Raw genomic sequence first — 17,651 nt, 5'->3', positions numbered from 1 at the left:
ATCTATGCCAATAAGCAATGGCAATAGACCCATGACTAGTGAGGTAATCTGCCAAATTTAACCTCAAAATAAAAACAAACAAGTGTGAGAGGAGAAGAGCCTTTCTTTGCCTTTCCTCTTGTTATTTCTCAACAAAATTTACATTCTCCTTAAGCAGAGGTAGATGGCTTCATGAAACCTCTATTATTTGTATTAAGGAGAATGTGTTTTATTCTTTCACCTTTCTACACATGCTCCTACTTTCTCCTCCTCTATAAAAATTATGGAAGATAACTAAATCTGTCTTTCTAAATATTTGCCCTTAGAATACATTAATTTTAAAATATGAAACCCTTACTAGCTAGCAAAGTGATCAATTAAAGAGACTAAAAAAATCTTAAATCCTACTAGGGATATTATCTTCAGCTACATAGGTCATTTCTGTAGGGTTGCTTTGTTTGGTTGTTTAGAGTAATATGTTAATAAAGTCTTGTATTCTTCTATGGTATGCAGTCAGCTCCCTGGCCATAGAGCACAGCCCTGCTTCTGATTTGCAAGTATATACTCCTAATCATCAGCACAGACCCAAAACATAGATGGGCAGCGCAGAACCTTCACCATTGTTAGTACAATTAGGAGGGTGGACAGAAGAGCTGAATTGTCAAGATGGAAAGAGAATAGTTCAGAGTATTTCACTTGTCTGATTTCTATTCTGCAGATAAATGAAAAGGGTCCTAGAAGATTTAGCGCTGGAAGGAAACGTAGAGATCACGGGTTCCACCTATTTCATTTTTGTAGATGGGGAAACTGAGGCAAGGAGAAGTTAAGGTACTTACTCAAGATTGCAGAGACAGTTAAGTGGCCAAGCTGGAACTTAAATCCAAGACTAAGTCTCTTGATATAAAATACTGCCAACTTTCCAAAGTTTCACATTATTCAGCTTTCACTTCTACAGAACTGAGACTGGCCTGTCCACTCTTACAGAAAGAGCTTTGGAAGATCAGCATAAGGAGGAAGAGCCAGGGAGCAGCTCTTGGAGGGAGTAGAGCAGTCCTAGTTGTATAGGCACCTTGGGCATTCCCCCTTTCTTTCCACATGTGTTTGTACCACTGGTCACAAGTACTCTGGAAGCAGTAGCCACAAGCACATGGGGCATCCGCATCTCTTGGGTGATGTGTGTGCATCAGCAATTGTGCATCATCACCACTGATAAATCTGTGCAGTGATGATCAGACTCCTGGGCCAGCCAGGCTACTCCTCTGTTCTGAGGGGGATGCTCCAGTGGGTGTAGGACAGTGATGGGCAACCTTTTGAGTTTGGTGTGTCAAAATTCACCAAAAAAAACAAGTATAACTAGGGTGTTGTGTCACTTTGAGAAAAAAAACACACCATAATTTCATGATATTTATAGTTTAAATAACAAAAATGTATAATTATAATATATAACTATACTTAATAAACCAAAATAGGAAAATCAATATAGGTAGAATTGTCATCTATAGTGCACAGAGTGTCTACGCTACACTACAGCAAATGTTTCATCCTTGGCATGTGGCCCCATGTCATTGAAAATGGCTACACATGTCAGTGCTGACACGTGTGTCATAGGTTTGCCATCATTGGTGTAGGAGGACAACTCAAACATGACTAAAAAACAAAAACAGAAACAGAAAACAAATAGGTTGCTAGTATTCTCTTCTTATACTGAGATCACTGACTTAGGAACTACTACAGAGAATCTGGGTCCCTGGGTCATCTCAAATATGTAGTAAAAACACCCTGAGGTTGTGCCCTGCCCTAGGATTTCTCTAGCCTACAGCTGCTGCTGGGATTTACATTCAAATCCACAACAGCATCTACCAGCATGTCACCTAATCATGTGTCCTTCCTACATTGGCCGCTAATGGCTAGGTAGCTGTGTCTAAAGGAAACAATTTTGAATAGATAGAAGAAAGATTTATTTTCTTCTGCTCCTTCTCCTTCACCTCTATGTATTGTTAACTGGGTTCAGGAAATAGAAACATAGTTAAACAATTTCTTTTGACTCATTAAAGAGATTGTTTCAAGGTTTCTTGGGAACAAAAGGGAAAAAAAATTTCACTGATAAAGATGAATGGAAAGAAATCACCAGAAGTCCCCAAAGTTATTTTACCAAGAGTAAACATTTGCCAAGAAGGAAAGAAAAAAAGAAAAGAAGGAAGGGAGAAAGAAAAAGAAGAAAGGAAGGAAGAAAAGAAGGAAGGTAGGAAGGAAGGAAGAAAAGAAGAAAAGAAGGAAGGGAGGGAGGAAGAAAAAAAAAAGGAGGCAGGAAGGAAAGAATAAGAAAGGAAGGAAGGAAGAAAGAAAAACAAAGGACCAAGTCACTGAATATAATTGCATTAAAACTTTGGCAACCATAATATCATTGAATTTTGCTGAAATTAAAAAGAAAAGTAATTGTATGATTCAGCTCTGTAATGACTGGTAGTCTTTTAAAAGTAGCACTTTTAAAAGTAACAGTAGAGTGTACCTGTCATTATAGAAGGACTTAAAGATAACCCTAACCCAGCGAGTTAAAAACAGATGTGACATATCATATAAAAACATTTCAGTGAAGCTGACTTAACATGTTAGTACCAAAAGGTATACCTGATTGAGACAAACCAATATGACTTCACTGATGGCAAATTATGCCTCCATGAGAAATCTTTGAAAGAGTTAAGGAAACAGTGGATAAAGAAGAATCAGTAGACAGCCTTTATTTATAATTTCAAAAGGCCTTTTACAAAGCCTCCATAAGAGGCTATTAAGAAAACTTGGTAACCATGGGGTGGAAGGTAAGGGTCTGTCATGGATTAAAAACTAGTTATGAGATAGGAAGCAGAGGGTAGAAATAAATGGCCAGTTCTCAGCATGAAGAGAGGTTAATAGTGGATAGAGCAGGGATCAGTGTGTAGACCAGTGGCGTGTTGTATATTTATGAGTAACCTGGAGGAGACCACAAAATGTGCCAACAAATGAAAATCTTTGGCGGTCAATGTTAACAGAAGAATGTGAAGAGCCCTTACAAGTACTTTGCACCTAGGTAATTGGGCAACATGTTGGTCAGTGAAAATTACTATAGATGGTTTCAAAATTGAACAATATCGCATCTTTATTTTAAATCAATACTATATTAAAATCAGGATTAGAGACCAGATTTGTCCCCGTTTTTTTTTTTAATCAAAGCAGAGACAAAACCTGGAGCCAAGAAATGTACCAGAAGTGTGTGCAGAATTGTGTAAGGTAATATTTCTGTAAGGGAGATTAAATAAAATGAAAAATTTTAAGACAATTTGTGCTTTCTACAAGTTACTTGAGAAAAATTAGTTATTATCAGTAGCCCCAGCATACATCTAGTGTCTAAATAGGCCATCCCAAGATATTATTGCATTTTAATAGCATAAATGACAACAGGAATAAAAATTGAATACTTATTTGTGGTACTTGGATTTGTTCATTCATTCTTTCATTCATTCATGCATGCATGCATGCATATATACATGTACATATGCAATTATCATTTATTGAATGTCTGTTATATTGAAGTTACCTTACTAGGCTTTGTGGAAGATTTTTAAAAATACATACCTCTGAGTTCCTGCTCTTAAGGAGTTTTCTGTCAAGTAGGGGAGATACAAATAAATAACCTACAAAGAAAAATGTGTTAAAAGGATTACAAGGAAAGTGTCATATGAATCCAGAAGGAGAGTTTGCTTCACAGGGAAGGCATCCTGGAAGAAGAGGCATTTCAGCTAGACTTTAAAGGATGGGAATGATTTGTATAAGTACGCCAGGGGAGGAGGAGAAGGGAATTTAGGGAATAGGAAATGGCTTTAAATTAAGATACAAAAAGGTAAGGAGAGAATGACCCAATAGTGAGCTTTCTGGTTTGACTGATAGCAGTGGGCTGGTAAATGTTCAATAACTAGCTCTCCTAAGAAAAATAAACTTAAGTTCAGTCAGCCTTGTTAACACTTTCCCCATCACATTCTTAAGCGTAGACAATCAACAGAACAACAAATCAGGTCTTGATTTAGTGTTTACTAATTATCAAGGTGTAAATGCTCAGAATAAAAAGTTAACAATTGGTTCTTGCATGCCAGTTCAAACTGACTCCAAGAAAACTTTGACAGAGTACGTAAAGGGGGACAGATTAGGGAAGCAGAGGTTGCAGTCAGATGGCAAAGGTCATTGAATGTCTAATTAAGGAGTTTCAAATAGTCATTCATATTTGTTCAATAAATACTGCTTAAGTGTGCAAACCACTACGTTAGACACAGGGAGAGATCACCAACACAGCATCCTGAGCTTATAGGTCAGTGGAAGGAAGAGAAGCAAATGGAAGGAATTGCAGGGCATGACAAATGTGTCAGTTCCCAAACCAAGTGCTAATTTGAGAAGTCTAAGGTTTGTGTGGATGGCAGGGTCAAGGTGTGGGGTCCAGTTCTTGGAGAAGGTGATATTCGAGTTATACTTTAAGAGAGATGTGGGAATTCAATAGGCAAAAGAGGAAAGGGAAGACACTCCAGGTGTAGGGAACATTGTGAGACTAGACCAGCTGGGCTAGAATGTAGAGAGAGGTAAGATGAAATAAATAAAACTGGAAAGGGATGGTGGTGGAAACATACAATTTTAGACATAGTCATTGTGTTGTTTGTTTTGCTTGAATCTACCTAAAGATTACAAAAGACTATTTTTTGAAAGAAGTGGAGAATGAATGAATAGGAAGTGATAGATATGCAAAAAAGGAAAGAAAAAGAAAAGCTATATAATATATAATATGAGAAGATGTGTATATATGTATATACACACAAATACATATATACACACATATTTATTAGAAAGTTTTGAAGTGAAACAAAAAGAAATCCAGAAGACGCAAGAAAAAAATACCTAACTTCGTTACTAACTTGTTAAACAAATAGTCTGATTTTATACACAATCATCTTTATTCCCCTCCTTTTCTTTGTGTTTGAGTGCATTTGTTGATTTTTAAATTTATACTTTGAGAATTTTTTTTTAAAAAGGCAGTATGAGGGCAAATTTCAGAGGGCCTTGAATACCAGCCCAAAGGAGTTTGAACAGTTTATAATTGTTATTGTTGCTGTTGTCCTTCAGTTGTGTGTAACTCTTTGACACCTAACTTGGTTTTTTCATGGCAGAGATACTGGAGTGGTTTACTATTATTTCTCTGCCTCATTTTATTGATAAGGAAACTGTGGCAAAGAGAGTTAAATGACTGGCCCAGGGTCACACAGCTACAAGTGTCTTGAGGCCACATTTGAACTCACAAAGACGAGTCTTTCTGACTTTACGTTGAGGACTCTAACTGCTACTTGTGACTATCCACCATAAGGAGCCACTAATGAGGAACGGGGTAGAACAGAGCTAAATGGAGATCATTTTAGATGTAGGTATAAAGTTTAGATGGGAGGTCAGGGCTGGTTATCCAGATCTGGGATTTTTCTACATGAATGTGGTCATAGAAACAGTAGGAAAGAATGAGATTGTCAAGGAAGAGAATACACAGAGAAAATGAGGACAAACTGAGATTTGAGGAACACAATTAAAGGGTCTATATTAACTATACTAAAGGATCAGAAAACCAATGAGGATCCAGTGAAGAAAATGAAGGAGAGGCTAAAAAGGTAGGAGGAAAACTGGAGTGTACAATCTCTGAATATGAGCAAAGGAAGGTGGGGAGGCAGAATATCCAAGAAGAGAGAATAAATATCTATGTCAAAAGCATCAGAAGTCAGGGAATATTAGCACTTAAAGAGGGTGGGCAATATATTTAGTGATTAAAAGAACACTGGTGGCTTTTAAGGAGCAGAAGACATTGCAAGAGTTTAAGAAGTGAGTTAATAAACAAAAAAAAGTTATGAGAAATAGGAAAGATCTCAAAAAGTTTAATAGTAAAAGGTTAGAAACAGATGAGAGAGTAGAAGTATGGCATAGAAGGGTCAAAGGAAGGCTCTCCTAGGACAAGGTTATTTATAGATACATGGGAAAGAATTAATGGAGAAGACTAAATAGAAAATGCAGGAGAGGTCATGACCACTGCTGGTCCAAGGTCCTATAAGGTTGTCAGAGAGGATGAGATCAAGGGCATAGAGAAGCAATTCACATTCCCAGTTCTGAAGTCAGACTTTTCCAGTTCTTAGGATGTTTTCTCACATTACTCCCCGCTGGGACTAGTGTCTGTGCTGAGATGCCATTCTGCTTGTTCCTCATTGGACAGGTATACCCTCTACACTTCTTACTCACCTGAAATCTTTAGCTGAGGTCTTCTTGTGCTCTCTCAGAAAGAACAGGGAGCCTTGTTTTAGGACCAACAGCAACAACCCTGTTTCTGCTTTCTCAGGGGCCTCTTTATGAAGCTTGCCACTTAAAAACAGGATATAGGAAATCCAATAAAGTTTACACCTTAATGATTAGTCTACTTTGGGCAGCTCTTCCTCGTCGATGGTTGGGCACTCTTGATGAGAAACCTCATCCTAACTTATGGTGACCACTGCATTTCCTACCCTGTTCATCTCTTCAGAAACAAGGCCCATTTGTCCACTCATGACCACACCACACATCTCCAGAATTCAGGGTTCCCTAGTTTTTAAAACTCTGAGTCTTTTCTGTAAGTCTGTCAGTCAGCTGGGAGGTATTATAAAGCACCTGCAACATGCTAGCTAAGGTATTCATGCAAATGAGTGGGTGGGGAAAAGTTATAAAGGCAGCTATGCCTAAGGAATGTTTGCTGTTTCTGCTATGTTCCAAGCAACTTCAATGGCTACTTTCCATGCATTCATAGTCTGTATCCTTTTCTAGAGACAAATGAACTTATTTGTTATTTTTTACTGTTATATGAATTAATTATATTATTATAAATGTATTAATTTATTGTGATTTTGTTACTTATTCATACTTTCAAGATACACAGTGAACCATTCCATGGGTGAGTGGGCTACAATTTTATATTTCAGTTTGTTAAGTACCCTTTCCATTCTGCAACTTGCCAAAGTCTGGAAGGGGCCCACTATTACAGAAAAAAAAATACCTAATGATCAGTGAGAATGAGGAATAAAGGAGAAGGACACAGGAGGCCTCAATCAGAAGGCTGAATGAAGTAGGAGACCAGCTGATCTAAATAGAGAAGCTGGCAAGAGGAGGGAGGTTGTGTGAGAGAAGAGAGAAATCGCATTTCAAGATATGGTGAGATCTGATGTGTGGCCATGCTGGTATTTTATTGAATGAAGTATGATGAAGAAGGTGGTTATTTAAGTTTGTCCTTAAAAGAAAACTATGAAGATAGGCCTGCTGTGCAGAAATGAGGAGCTATGGATTTAGAACACTGGAATATAATTTCCAACTTGGCTGATGTGTTGGTTAGCTTTGCTGAGCTTTCCCCCCTCATTTTTTTTGATATAAGGAATATCTTTTGAAGAAGAAAATGCTTTCCTGAGATATATGTATTTATATATAAAAATATATGAAGAAATGAAAATATACATAAACTATATTAATATTTTAAAGAAGAGAGGCATTGAGGTTGAGGATTTCAAGGAATTGGGAAGTTATTAAAGGAATCATCAATATGAATATTAATATCTTTAAGCATGATGGTCGAGGATAATTAAGAAAGGAAGACTAGGTGCTAGCTAGTTAAGCTATTGAGGAAGATGAGACAGTAACCTGGAGGTAAGAGAAAGACATTAAAAATTTCTAAGCAGCATGGTCATGCTATCATTTCTGCATTTGGAAGATGGCTCTGCCAGCAGTGTCTAAAATGAATCAGACTCAAAATCAAGGAGAGTAGTGTAGATGTCTTCATTGGTCTTGATAATAAGAAATGAAGGTCTTAGCTGGGGGTCGAAAGGATTGGATTTAAGGAAGAAAGCAGAGTTAAGATTGCTCCTCTCAACAAAATGTATGACTATACAGGATCAGGGTGAGAGGGTGATGGCAATGAAGGTGAGAAGAGAAGATAACCTTAACTGGAAGAGTTATGTGAGAATCCATAGAAATGAAGCATTTTATTTATCAATAGACAGGTACAGAACTCCAAACACTTGTTGAATCTTAGAACCAGTGGGCCTAAAAGTAAAAGCAAAAAAATACAGGTTGCTCTATGTTTATGTATATGGGTAACATATGTAAAGACTTGGGAATGTGTGATTTATTTGAATCAGATCAGACAAAAAATTTTGATCTCAAAACTTTTCAAGAGCTTCATAGTCAAACATCTGTGGGTCTTCTGATGTTGTTTATGAATAATCAATTCCTTAATGTCCAGTTTTCTCCAAATGCTTCATTTTGCAGACACTTTATGATGAATGGTAGAGATGGCAAAAGAAAAGGGGATTTTAAAAGAAAAGGCAAGTTTGGGAGAGAAATGATCATTTCAGTAATTTGATGACAGTGGTGTTAACAGAAAATTCAGGTTGAGCTGTCCAACAGGCAATTGGAAATGTGGTCCTGAAGTTCAAGAGAAAGATTAGATGTAAAGGATGTGGATTGTGAAGTTAATCTCATAGGATAATACTCAAAGTTGTGGCAATGTTGGCCAAGGGTTGACCAAGAGGAATTAAAAAGTTGAAAGAAAAAAGACTGATGCAATACAACCTACTTATGGAACTAGAAGAAGATACAAAAAGGATAAGAAAAAGCAGTAATCATCAAGAAAGTGTAATGTCATGAAGGTTAAAGGGAACAATGTCAGTAAGGACCACATGCATGGCTTTGTATAGACAAGTAAAGGATGATGAGAATTAATGAAAGACAAAGCTTGTTCTGGAAGATAAAACTCTTTATGTGGAATAAATTCCTCTCTACAAAGTGAATAAGCAAAAACCACCGAGAGAAAGGCAAGATTTAGAAATTGCACAGATTCCCAATTTTCCACAGATTCTGTTTATGCATAATCCCAGATATTGAATTTTAACAATTCCCTTTAGTATTTCTTAAATATCTACTGTATATGGTAGGTGCTGTGGGAAGATGAAAAAAAATATTATCCCATGACTTTTGAACTTGCTGGCCACATATTATAAAAGCACTGGTCTTGAAATCAAATTACCTGGGCTCTTGACCTGACTTAACTACATCTTAGCAATGGGGCCATCAGTATGTCTCTAGTATACCATTAGAATAATCTCTTTAAATCTTAGTTTTATCATCTGTAAAATGGATATAACAAAACTTGGTCTAAGACATAGGGTCATTTTGAAGAAAGTTCTTTGTAAAGCATAAAGACCCATATACATATGAATTATTGATATTATTACACTCAACATGTCAGAAGGGAGAAGTCAGTGTGAACTGCAATCATTTGGACAAGGTTATGTGAAAGATGTAGGATTTGAGTTGGGTCTTAGAGGCTTTAGATAGGCAGAGAAGAAGGACTTTTCAGGTAGAGGAAAAAATAAAAAGGGCAATCAGTGTGGTTTGGGGGTATGCTTTCTTCTAATAAGATCCTTAACAGTTGACAAAAGTAACTTCCGCAAACTCCAAAAACTGCAAAGAGGTAATCATGACTATATATTGCTTCTGATTAATCCTCCAAATACATTATATCACCATCACCAGTGTTGGTGCTTCGTCTGTGACAGAGAAAGTGATCTTTCCAGTAGTCTAAGTAGCTATTGTCATGGAAAAATAAACAATATGGAGGGTTTCTATATTGGGCTTTCCAGAGAAATTTATACACATAAAAGAGTTCTCTTGGTATTACCAATGATGAATAAGGACAACAGCAGAGAACTTTGACAATACTACTTGGGAATCCATTAGGGGATTCCACAGTAATAAGCTTTCAACATAATTAAAGTGCTCAAAACTTAGTGATATCAAAATTGTCCATAAACAAGTTGTAATGCAACCTTGGAGCATAAAGCCACATGCAACTCTGTTCTGATTTTTTAAGTGATTACTAAAGGATGCTAAATTCATAGAACCTCAGGCCTAGAAAAGGATATTTTTAAGGTATTTATTCTATTCACTTCTAGATGAAAAATATGTATTTTTTAAATAAGTTCCGGGGGGAAAAAAGATTCTCTTTGGGAGTTCTACTATATAGCTAAAAAAAGATTATCACTTAAATCCTAGGATGCGGGGTGAGAAGGCAGAGGAAAAGGTGAAGGTGGAATATGATGAAGAAGAAGTACAGCTTAATGCTCTCCTTTTAACTAACATAGGCACAGTTAGCAAAATTTTGAAATAAGCAAATTGATCTTTGAAACTGCCTCCTTCCCTTTCTCTACTTCTATAGCTCCTGGAATTATTGCTTCTCTTTGTCCTGAGCTCCCTCAAGACAATTGCATAGTAAACCAAATTAGATTTTTATTTAAAAGTTATGAAGTTTTAAAAGTTGTTATTATGGTTTTCATATCACAGTTATTTTTAAAATGTAATGTATACATATGTGTATATACATATATGTCTATATATGTGTATATATCTACACATATATGTGTTTGTATATGTATGTGTATGTATATAGTATTTGTGTATCTATCTATATCTGTCTATATATTTCTATTGGGAAGAGGAAGTGGAAGGGAGAAATTATCAATTTTATTTTACATAAAAAAAAAAAAGCCAGGCTTCTCAGTAGAGCATCCCTACTTTAGGAAGGAATGAGGAAGATAGACTTTCCTATTGTATAGTTGGGAAATCTTGAATCCCTACAACTACATTACCCAAACTTCCTCTCTATTACCCACAATTCCTTTTGCCTTTCGTATACCTGCATCTTTATGTAGTCTGTATATAATTTGGGCCCTGCCATGGTGACTCTCTAGTTAAATATTAATAAATCTCTATAAATATTATCCTTTTGGATATTAAAATTAATATGCAAAATACTAAATGTTTTATTATGAATATTTTATTAGTAATAAACTAACAGACACCTAACTAAAAGGTTACTAACCAGTCTGATCCCAGGAGCAAAAAAGAAAAGAGGGAGGAGTTACAGCCAAACATAAAACAATAATGTGACCATGCAAATGTGAAGACATAGGAGACATTAAAGGGAATTTTGGGAAAACTAAGGGATTTATAGGGGATGAAGTCCAAGGTTCAAAATCCCCATTTATACACTATCCCTCCATCCTCAGTGTATTCATTGAACCAAAATTCTCTTCCAACATCCTTATATATCTTCAGCCACAAATTGGAATTCTAATTCTCTGGCAATAGCATGTTTCAACTATTCATCTGGAGGAAAGTTGTCCAGAATTCACTGTCAAAACAATAGGGCCAACTCAAGAAATATTCACACAAAGTAATCTTTAATTTTTAAAATTTCATCACTGCAACAAAATGAAGTGAATACCTTCTGGAAGGGGAGGGGAAGATATTTTGGGCCTGGGAAGTCATTAAGTTGGACCTTCCCAAGAGAATCCCCCCAGGGAACAGCTCCCTAAAGTGATCTTATATTTCACAGCTTCTTTCCTTCCTCCCCTTTTGAATCCACAAATACTCATAGAGAAATTCTGACACTTTGGGGGAGAGGTACAGAAAAGAGAACTGATTACAGGTATGAATTAGAGGGTAAGTGTGACAAAGTGTCAGTCTGGGAGAGTTAGCAGAGAGAGTCTTGAAAGCTAGCAGAATGTTGTCAGTTTAAAAAAATTGGAGACTGCTATAAGTTTTAGATATGAAATTTATTTCTCTTTTGCCATTTTAATCAACCTCCTGAGTTAGGACTGGGAACTAGATCATTAACAGAATATTGACCAAATTAGTAAAACAGATAAACAAAAAGAGGTTCATTCAAACTTAAAAGAGTTCTCTTATGATCTTAGAAATGAAGTACAAATGGAGAGTGGCTTCTGAGGGGTTGGTCAATGGGTGAAATTTTCTCCAATGAAGCACAGACTCGGTTCATCCACATCTTGTCCCTTATCTTCCCATATACACTAGATCCTTTCTAGTTTTTTAACATTTTATGGAATCAATGCTATCTTTAGATTATGTTATTAGCCAGTAGTGTAGGATCTCCAAAATGTCTTTAACAAAACCATAGAATAGATCAAAATATAGGATAAGCTAAGGTAATTTCAGTGTTTTGCATATCATTAACTAAAAAGAGTCCAGTCTTAATGTACAATGGATGAAGAAAAGAGTAACCAGTCAGGTAACAAATGACTTAAATGGAAGTTAGATTTGTGATTCTTTCATCAAGAAGTAACTACTAAGGCTAGCCACAGGCAGCTTATTGGATAGGGAGCCAGAAATGGAGACAAGAAGTCCTGGGCTCAGATATGGTCTCAGACACTTCCTAGCTATGTGATCCTGGACAAGTCACTTGGCCCCAACTGCCTAGCTTTTATTGCTCTTTTGCCTTGGAATGGATGCCTTAATCCTAAAACAGAAAGTGAAAGTTGTTTGTTTTTTTAATCATTACTAAAGTTCAATTATTTGGGGGAAATATATTATAAGCACTACATTTGGTACTCAAATGTGTGTAGCTTAGATTAATCTGTTAGTACATGATTACTTAAAAGCTACTTTCTTTAAATATTTAGATCTAGAGCTACATTTTTAAAGGAAGAATAATGCAGAAGACTGAATTACATGCTTTTCTGAAACCATTAGTCTGAATCAGTGTTCCATAGCTGATGGAGTTATAGCATAGTTTGCAGAGTTCTGACCACCTGATTGGGAAGCAGTCATTAAGATTATATCTAATGCGTTCTTGGAAGTTCAGCAATTCTTTTTTGTCTTTGTCTTTTTTATAATACTTGTGGCTTAAAAAGCTATTCATATCATCTATGTGGAACCAGGAAAAATTTTGCCAGCCTGGGAAAAACAAAAAGCCTTAATTAATACCCCCTTGTCACAATGTGATATTAATTTAATTTATATCTTATAATATTTTGGACTACTTTTACATGTTATTTCACTTAAATCTTACAGTGACTCTGTGCAATCAGTAGGGTACATGTTGCTATCCCCATTTATCAGATTAGGAGCTTGAGACCCATAAAGTTTTGCTTGACATTAGAAGTAAATATGGAGGGGCAGTGAGGTAGCACAATGGATCTCAGAGAGCTAGGCCTGGAGACATAAAGTCCTGGGTTCAAATCTGGCCTCAGACACTTCCTAAATGTGTGACTCTGCAAATCACTTCACCCCCATTGTCTATTTCTTACTGCTCTTCTGCCTTAGAATCAATACTTAGTATATAAGGTAAGGATTTAAAAAAATAAATCTGGGATTTGAGCTGACACCTCTGATTCCAAATTCCACATCAGGCTGTCTCTCATCTTTTCTATTACGTGTCTACATTCTTGCTTATTTCCCTTTATCACCACCAAAATCCATGGCACTGTCGAAGGGTTTAATAGGTATCATTTTATTAACAGACATAATACCAAAGATTGACTACCATTTGCTTTGCCCCTATGCTCTAAGGACCACTGAAACCTTTCAGCTGAAACCTCCTATTTTTAGGTATCCTCTCTCTTTAGACGGTGAGCTCCTTGAAAGCAGGGACCATCTTACTTTTCCATTTGTGTCTGTGGGTTTTGAAGTGTTGTGGCTGGCGTAACTGTATCCCCCAACATGCCTCAGGGGGTCTCACCTCCGCCTTACTTCCTGGTGTGGGACTGGTCTTGAATGGGCCAATCCCATGCTGGGGAGGGACCACATCACCTATTTCCTGGTGTGGGATGGTCCTGAATGGACCAATCCTGTGCTGGGGGCCACGCCCCCTACTTCCGGGCACTGGATTGGTCTATAAAAGGACCAATCCCGCACCGAGGAGGGAACTTTGAATAGAACTTGATTCAAAGTTGGGGAGAGGTAGTTAATTTCAGCTGGGGGAAACTACAATTGCCCTTTCTTTAATAAAGTTTTAAAAAAGGATCAAAAGATAGAGTTTTTTCTTTTAATCATTACATGTCTTAGCACTTAGCCCAATGCTGTGTGCATACATGGCTTGGCAGATAGAACGCCAGGCTTGAATCAGGAAGACCTGAGTTTAAAATTGGCCTCAGATACTTATTAGCTGTGTAACCTTGGGCAAGATATTTAACCCTGTTTGCCTCAGTTGTCTCATCTGTAAAATGAGCCAGGAAATGGCAAACCACTCAAGTATGTCTGCCAAGAAAACTCCAAATGGAGTCACAAAGAGTCAAACAGGACTGAAAACTGCTAAAGAATAGCAACAAATTGGTTCTTGAAGGCTATGCCTTATATAAAGTACAAGTTCCTAAAGGTTCTGACAACCTACAAATAAATGTGTATACACATTCACAGACACATACAAAGCAAGTTATAGACCAGATAAATGGGAAATAATAAAGAGAAGGCACTAGAATTAGTCAAATAAAGGCAATATATCATGAATTATTCTTGATAAAGCCATGCAAATTGCCTGAGATCAATGCTTCCTTTTAGGTGCTTTTTAATAGGATTTCTAGAACTTTCTTAAAAATCAGACATCCTCACTGATCTCTGTAGTTAAGCCCCATTTTCTTCTTTCTTTTCGAAAATAGGGACAACATTCTTTAGTCCTGGAGCACATCTGTTTGTTTTTCAGTATCTTTCAGAATCTAATGAATGAATCTTAGTATCTTAAAATCTTAGTAATATCAGTTTTCAGTACCTTAATGATGGAGTCCAACTCTGCCTGATGATTTGAATTGATACAGATCAACTAAGTGATACAGTGTTTTATCTCCCTACTTATTTTCCAGATCACATAGTATAATAGGAAGAGCACTGATTTCATAGTCGTAGAACCTAAGTTAAAATCTGACTTTGATTCTTATTGTCTGTGTGACCTTGGACAAGTCATTTAACATTAATTTTCTCACCTCTGAAGTAAAAGAGTTGGCAACTTCTACTGGCACTTTGACCTTGGGTTCCAACTCTCTGTTACCTATTTCTGTTCTTTCCTGAGAAATGAATAACTCTCCCTCTTTGTGATGTGATCTAGCAATATTCCAGAGGTCATATTCAATAGTGATGAATTAATGTTTCCTTATTCAATGATTAGTTTGAAATTATTATACATGAGGAACTAGGAATAAAGAAATATTTGAGGGGAGAATTTGTTATAATGTAATCTTCATTTGCTGCTCTTTCTTTCTTAAAACTGTATATGTATTTAAGTGTCTGTGTATGCATGCTACAACTAAAGACCAAAAGTTAATGTTCACAGCAGGAAGAACAATTAGTAAATTAAATAAATGTGCCTTTGTGTGCCCCCTGTTTTGAAGGTTAGTTGTTTAATTAAAGCCTTCAGCCTTGATCAGAATCATTACCACATGAAACTTATTTGATGATACTGACTTGACTCTGAAATGTAATACTCATGTAATACAAACAGCTTTTATGTACTAATGACCTAAACTCAAGGCACAACTTAATTAAATAAACAATTAGTTTTGGGAATAAAAATATAAACAGAAACATAATTCATGAATATCATAATCATCCTTCCATGCTGTGTTAATTAACCAGCATTTGGTCTATAATTGTGACATATATACCTTTCAACTCACTATTTTGTAGTTGCCTTAATCCTCAGATGCAAAAGTAACTAATTAGAACATATTTTCATTGTATTCAATGAAACTCTATGAAACTTATAGTGAGGCCTGAATTTAAAAGGCTTTAAGTGTTGATTAGGCTAACTGGTCACTTTTTCCAGTGGGGAGAAGCAAAAAGTCCAGGGACATTTGTGGTCCCAACATCAGGCTGATAGCGTTGTCCCAATACTTCAGTTTGACATTCCTTCAAATGTGTAATCTCATTTTTGGATGATTTGGGTTTGGCTAGCTCCTCATTTACTAATTCAGAGCCTGGCTTCATGCTTAGACTAAGTTTGTTACTTCATTCATCCTTGACCCTGATCTCTCACCCCTCCTTAGAAGGTTTCCATCCCAAGTTCTTAGTGCTCACCTCTGACCTTACATTAACTAACTTGTGTTGAGTGCCTATTGGGCTCTTGGCAAAATAGAAAAAGAATAAATTATGACAATTTCATTTTAACCCACATCCCTCTAACCTGTAATCAATCCCATTACCAGTGCCTTCCTAAACCTCACATGAGATCTATAAATGATTGTGGTCTTTCTAAGGACTTCATATGATAGCTAGAATGCTAATTTTTTAAAAAACCCAACCTAAAAACAGAGAGCCTCATCTGTGGCCTCATTCAGCTCAAACAATATATTTGGGTATTTTTTTGCTGGAGGTTATGGAGCCTACAGAGTCTGAAATGATCACTCAACAAGCTCACCTTGGGGCAAGAATTTTAGAGATTTAATAGTCTCTACACCATAATGGTTAGTACAGTGCCTGGTCCATAGTAAGCTTAATAAATGCTTGTTGAATGATCGATGGTACTTTTCTAGAAGTCTTTTCAGTGCTGAAATCCTCAAAAATGGCACTTTGGCTTATGACTTAGCAGTTGAGGAAATGTGGAAATGAAGCTGCTGATGGATTATGATGTCCTTCCTCCCCAGAAACTGCCTCTTTGGGAGCCCGAGTCTGTGAGGATGATCTGACAGAGCAGCACTTGAGACCAACTGCAGGTACGCATTGCCTTTGGCCAGTTCATGTTTTGAACAAGCCCTTGGGATGGGACCCAGGTTGTTGTCATGTTTTCTCTCTTTCAAAGATGTAGTAAATCAGGTACTCTTGGATAGATTTATTTTTTCAGGAAATGATTGTACTAGCTGACACTAGTCAAATCACTTGTATGAATATATGAAAATTAAATTTAAATACATAATATGCCTATGTAACATTTTTTAAAAAAATAACAAAATGCTATTTTCTGACTTAGCTGTGCTCTTAGCACATTGTCATTTGTATTATAGTTATCAGTGTTTCTTTTAAACTGCCAGCACCATCCAGATAGGCAAAGGATCATCATTGTATCCCTGTCCCTTGCTAAAATTCCAGAATGTATGAGGAATTAGAAAAAGTGTGTTGAATTGATTGTCCCTAATATAAAAGATTCCTGGATGAAGATACTTCTACAATGGTGAAAAAAACTTTCAAGGCACAACTCCTTACTCAAGGGCACATAGCTAGTAAATTTGTGAGGCAGATTCTGAACCCAGGTCTTTCTTGTGTTCTATCCATTATACCATGCTGCCCAAGTAGTTTGACTGAATTTTAAAAATTAAATTAGTTATTTATGTATCATGTTGATAACACCAAAGCTTTTTATACTTTAAATTTTTCTTAGGGGGATATCTAAATTTATTTTGATGAGCTATTATTAGCATTCTCTTCTTCTTGAAATTATTTTGTATTTGTGCGCATACTCTGTCCTCAAAGTAAAATATAAATTCCTTGTAGGCAGAATGTTTTGTTTCTGTCCTTGTATCCTGAGCCTAGTGCTATGCTTTACATATAGGTGGTACTTGACAAATGTTTGAATTGAGTTAGATTGATTTTAGAAATAATAGACAGCTTAGTAAAATTGCAGATTATTGTATGCTTGTCTGTAAATTCTGTGTCTGTGATTTTTGCCATAGCGTAGCCAAATAAATCAGCTGAAAGCTTATCCATCCTTGGCAATGATGTTGCCTGTTTGTTTCTGCTATATTGACATGGCCTTTTTTTCAGATTTACAAATTGAAGATGATAATGATTTGGTATGAGGAATGATTAGAAAAAGAAATCTGTAA

The 17,651-nt window shown here is 36.4% G+C and overlaps 1 protein-coding gene across 1 annotated transcript in view; it reads left to right on the top strand.

The window, feature by feature from the left end:
* ZFHX4 (zinc finger homeobox 4) overlaps nucleotides 1-17,651 on the top strand; it is a 204,880-nt gene that overhangs the window by 156,426 nt on the left and 30,803 nt on the right. Inside the window, exon 4 of the mRNA XM_044665825.1 lies at nucleotides 16,476-16,544. Within this exon, the coding sequence (XP_044521760.1) occupies nucleotides 16,476-16,544 (69 nt within the window). The remainder of the gene's footprint in view (nucleotides 1-16,475; nucleotides 16,545-17,651) is intronic.

This window comes from Gracilinanus agilis, chromosome 1 (assembly GCF_016433145.1).
Source record: "Gracilinanus agilis isolate LMUSP501 chromosome 1, AgileGrace, whole genome shotgun sequence".
In the NCBI taxonomy this organism is placed as follows: domain Eukaryota; kingdom Metazoa; phylum Chordata; class Mammalia; order Didelphimorphia; family Didelphidae; genus Gracilinanus; species Gracilinanus agilis.
The sequence above is the reverse complement of the archived record's forward strand: the minus strand, read 5'-3'. Positions and strand labels throughout refer to the sequence as shown.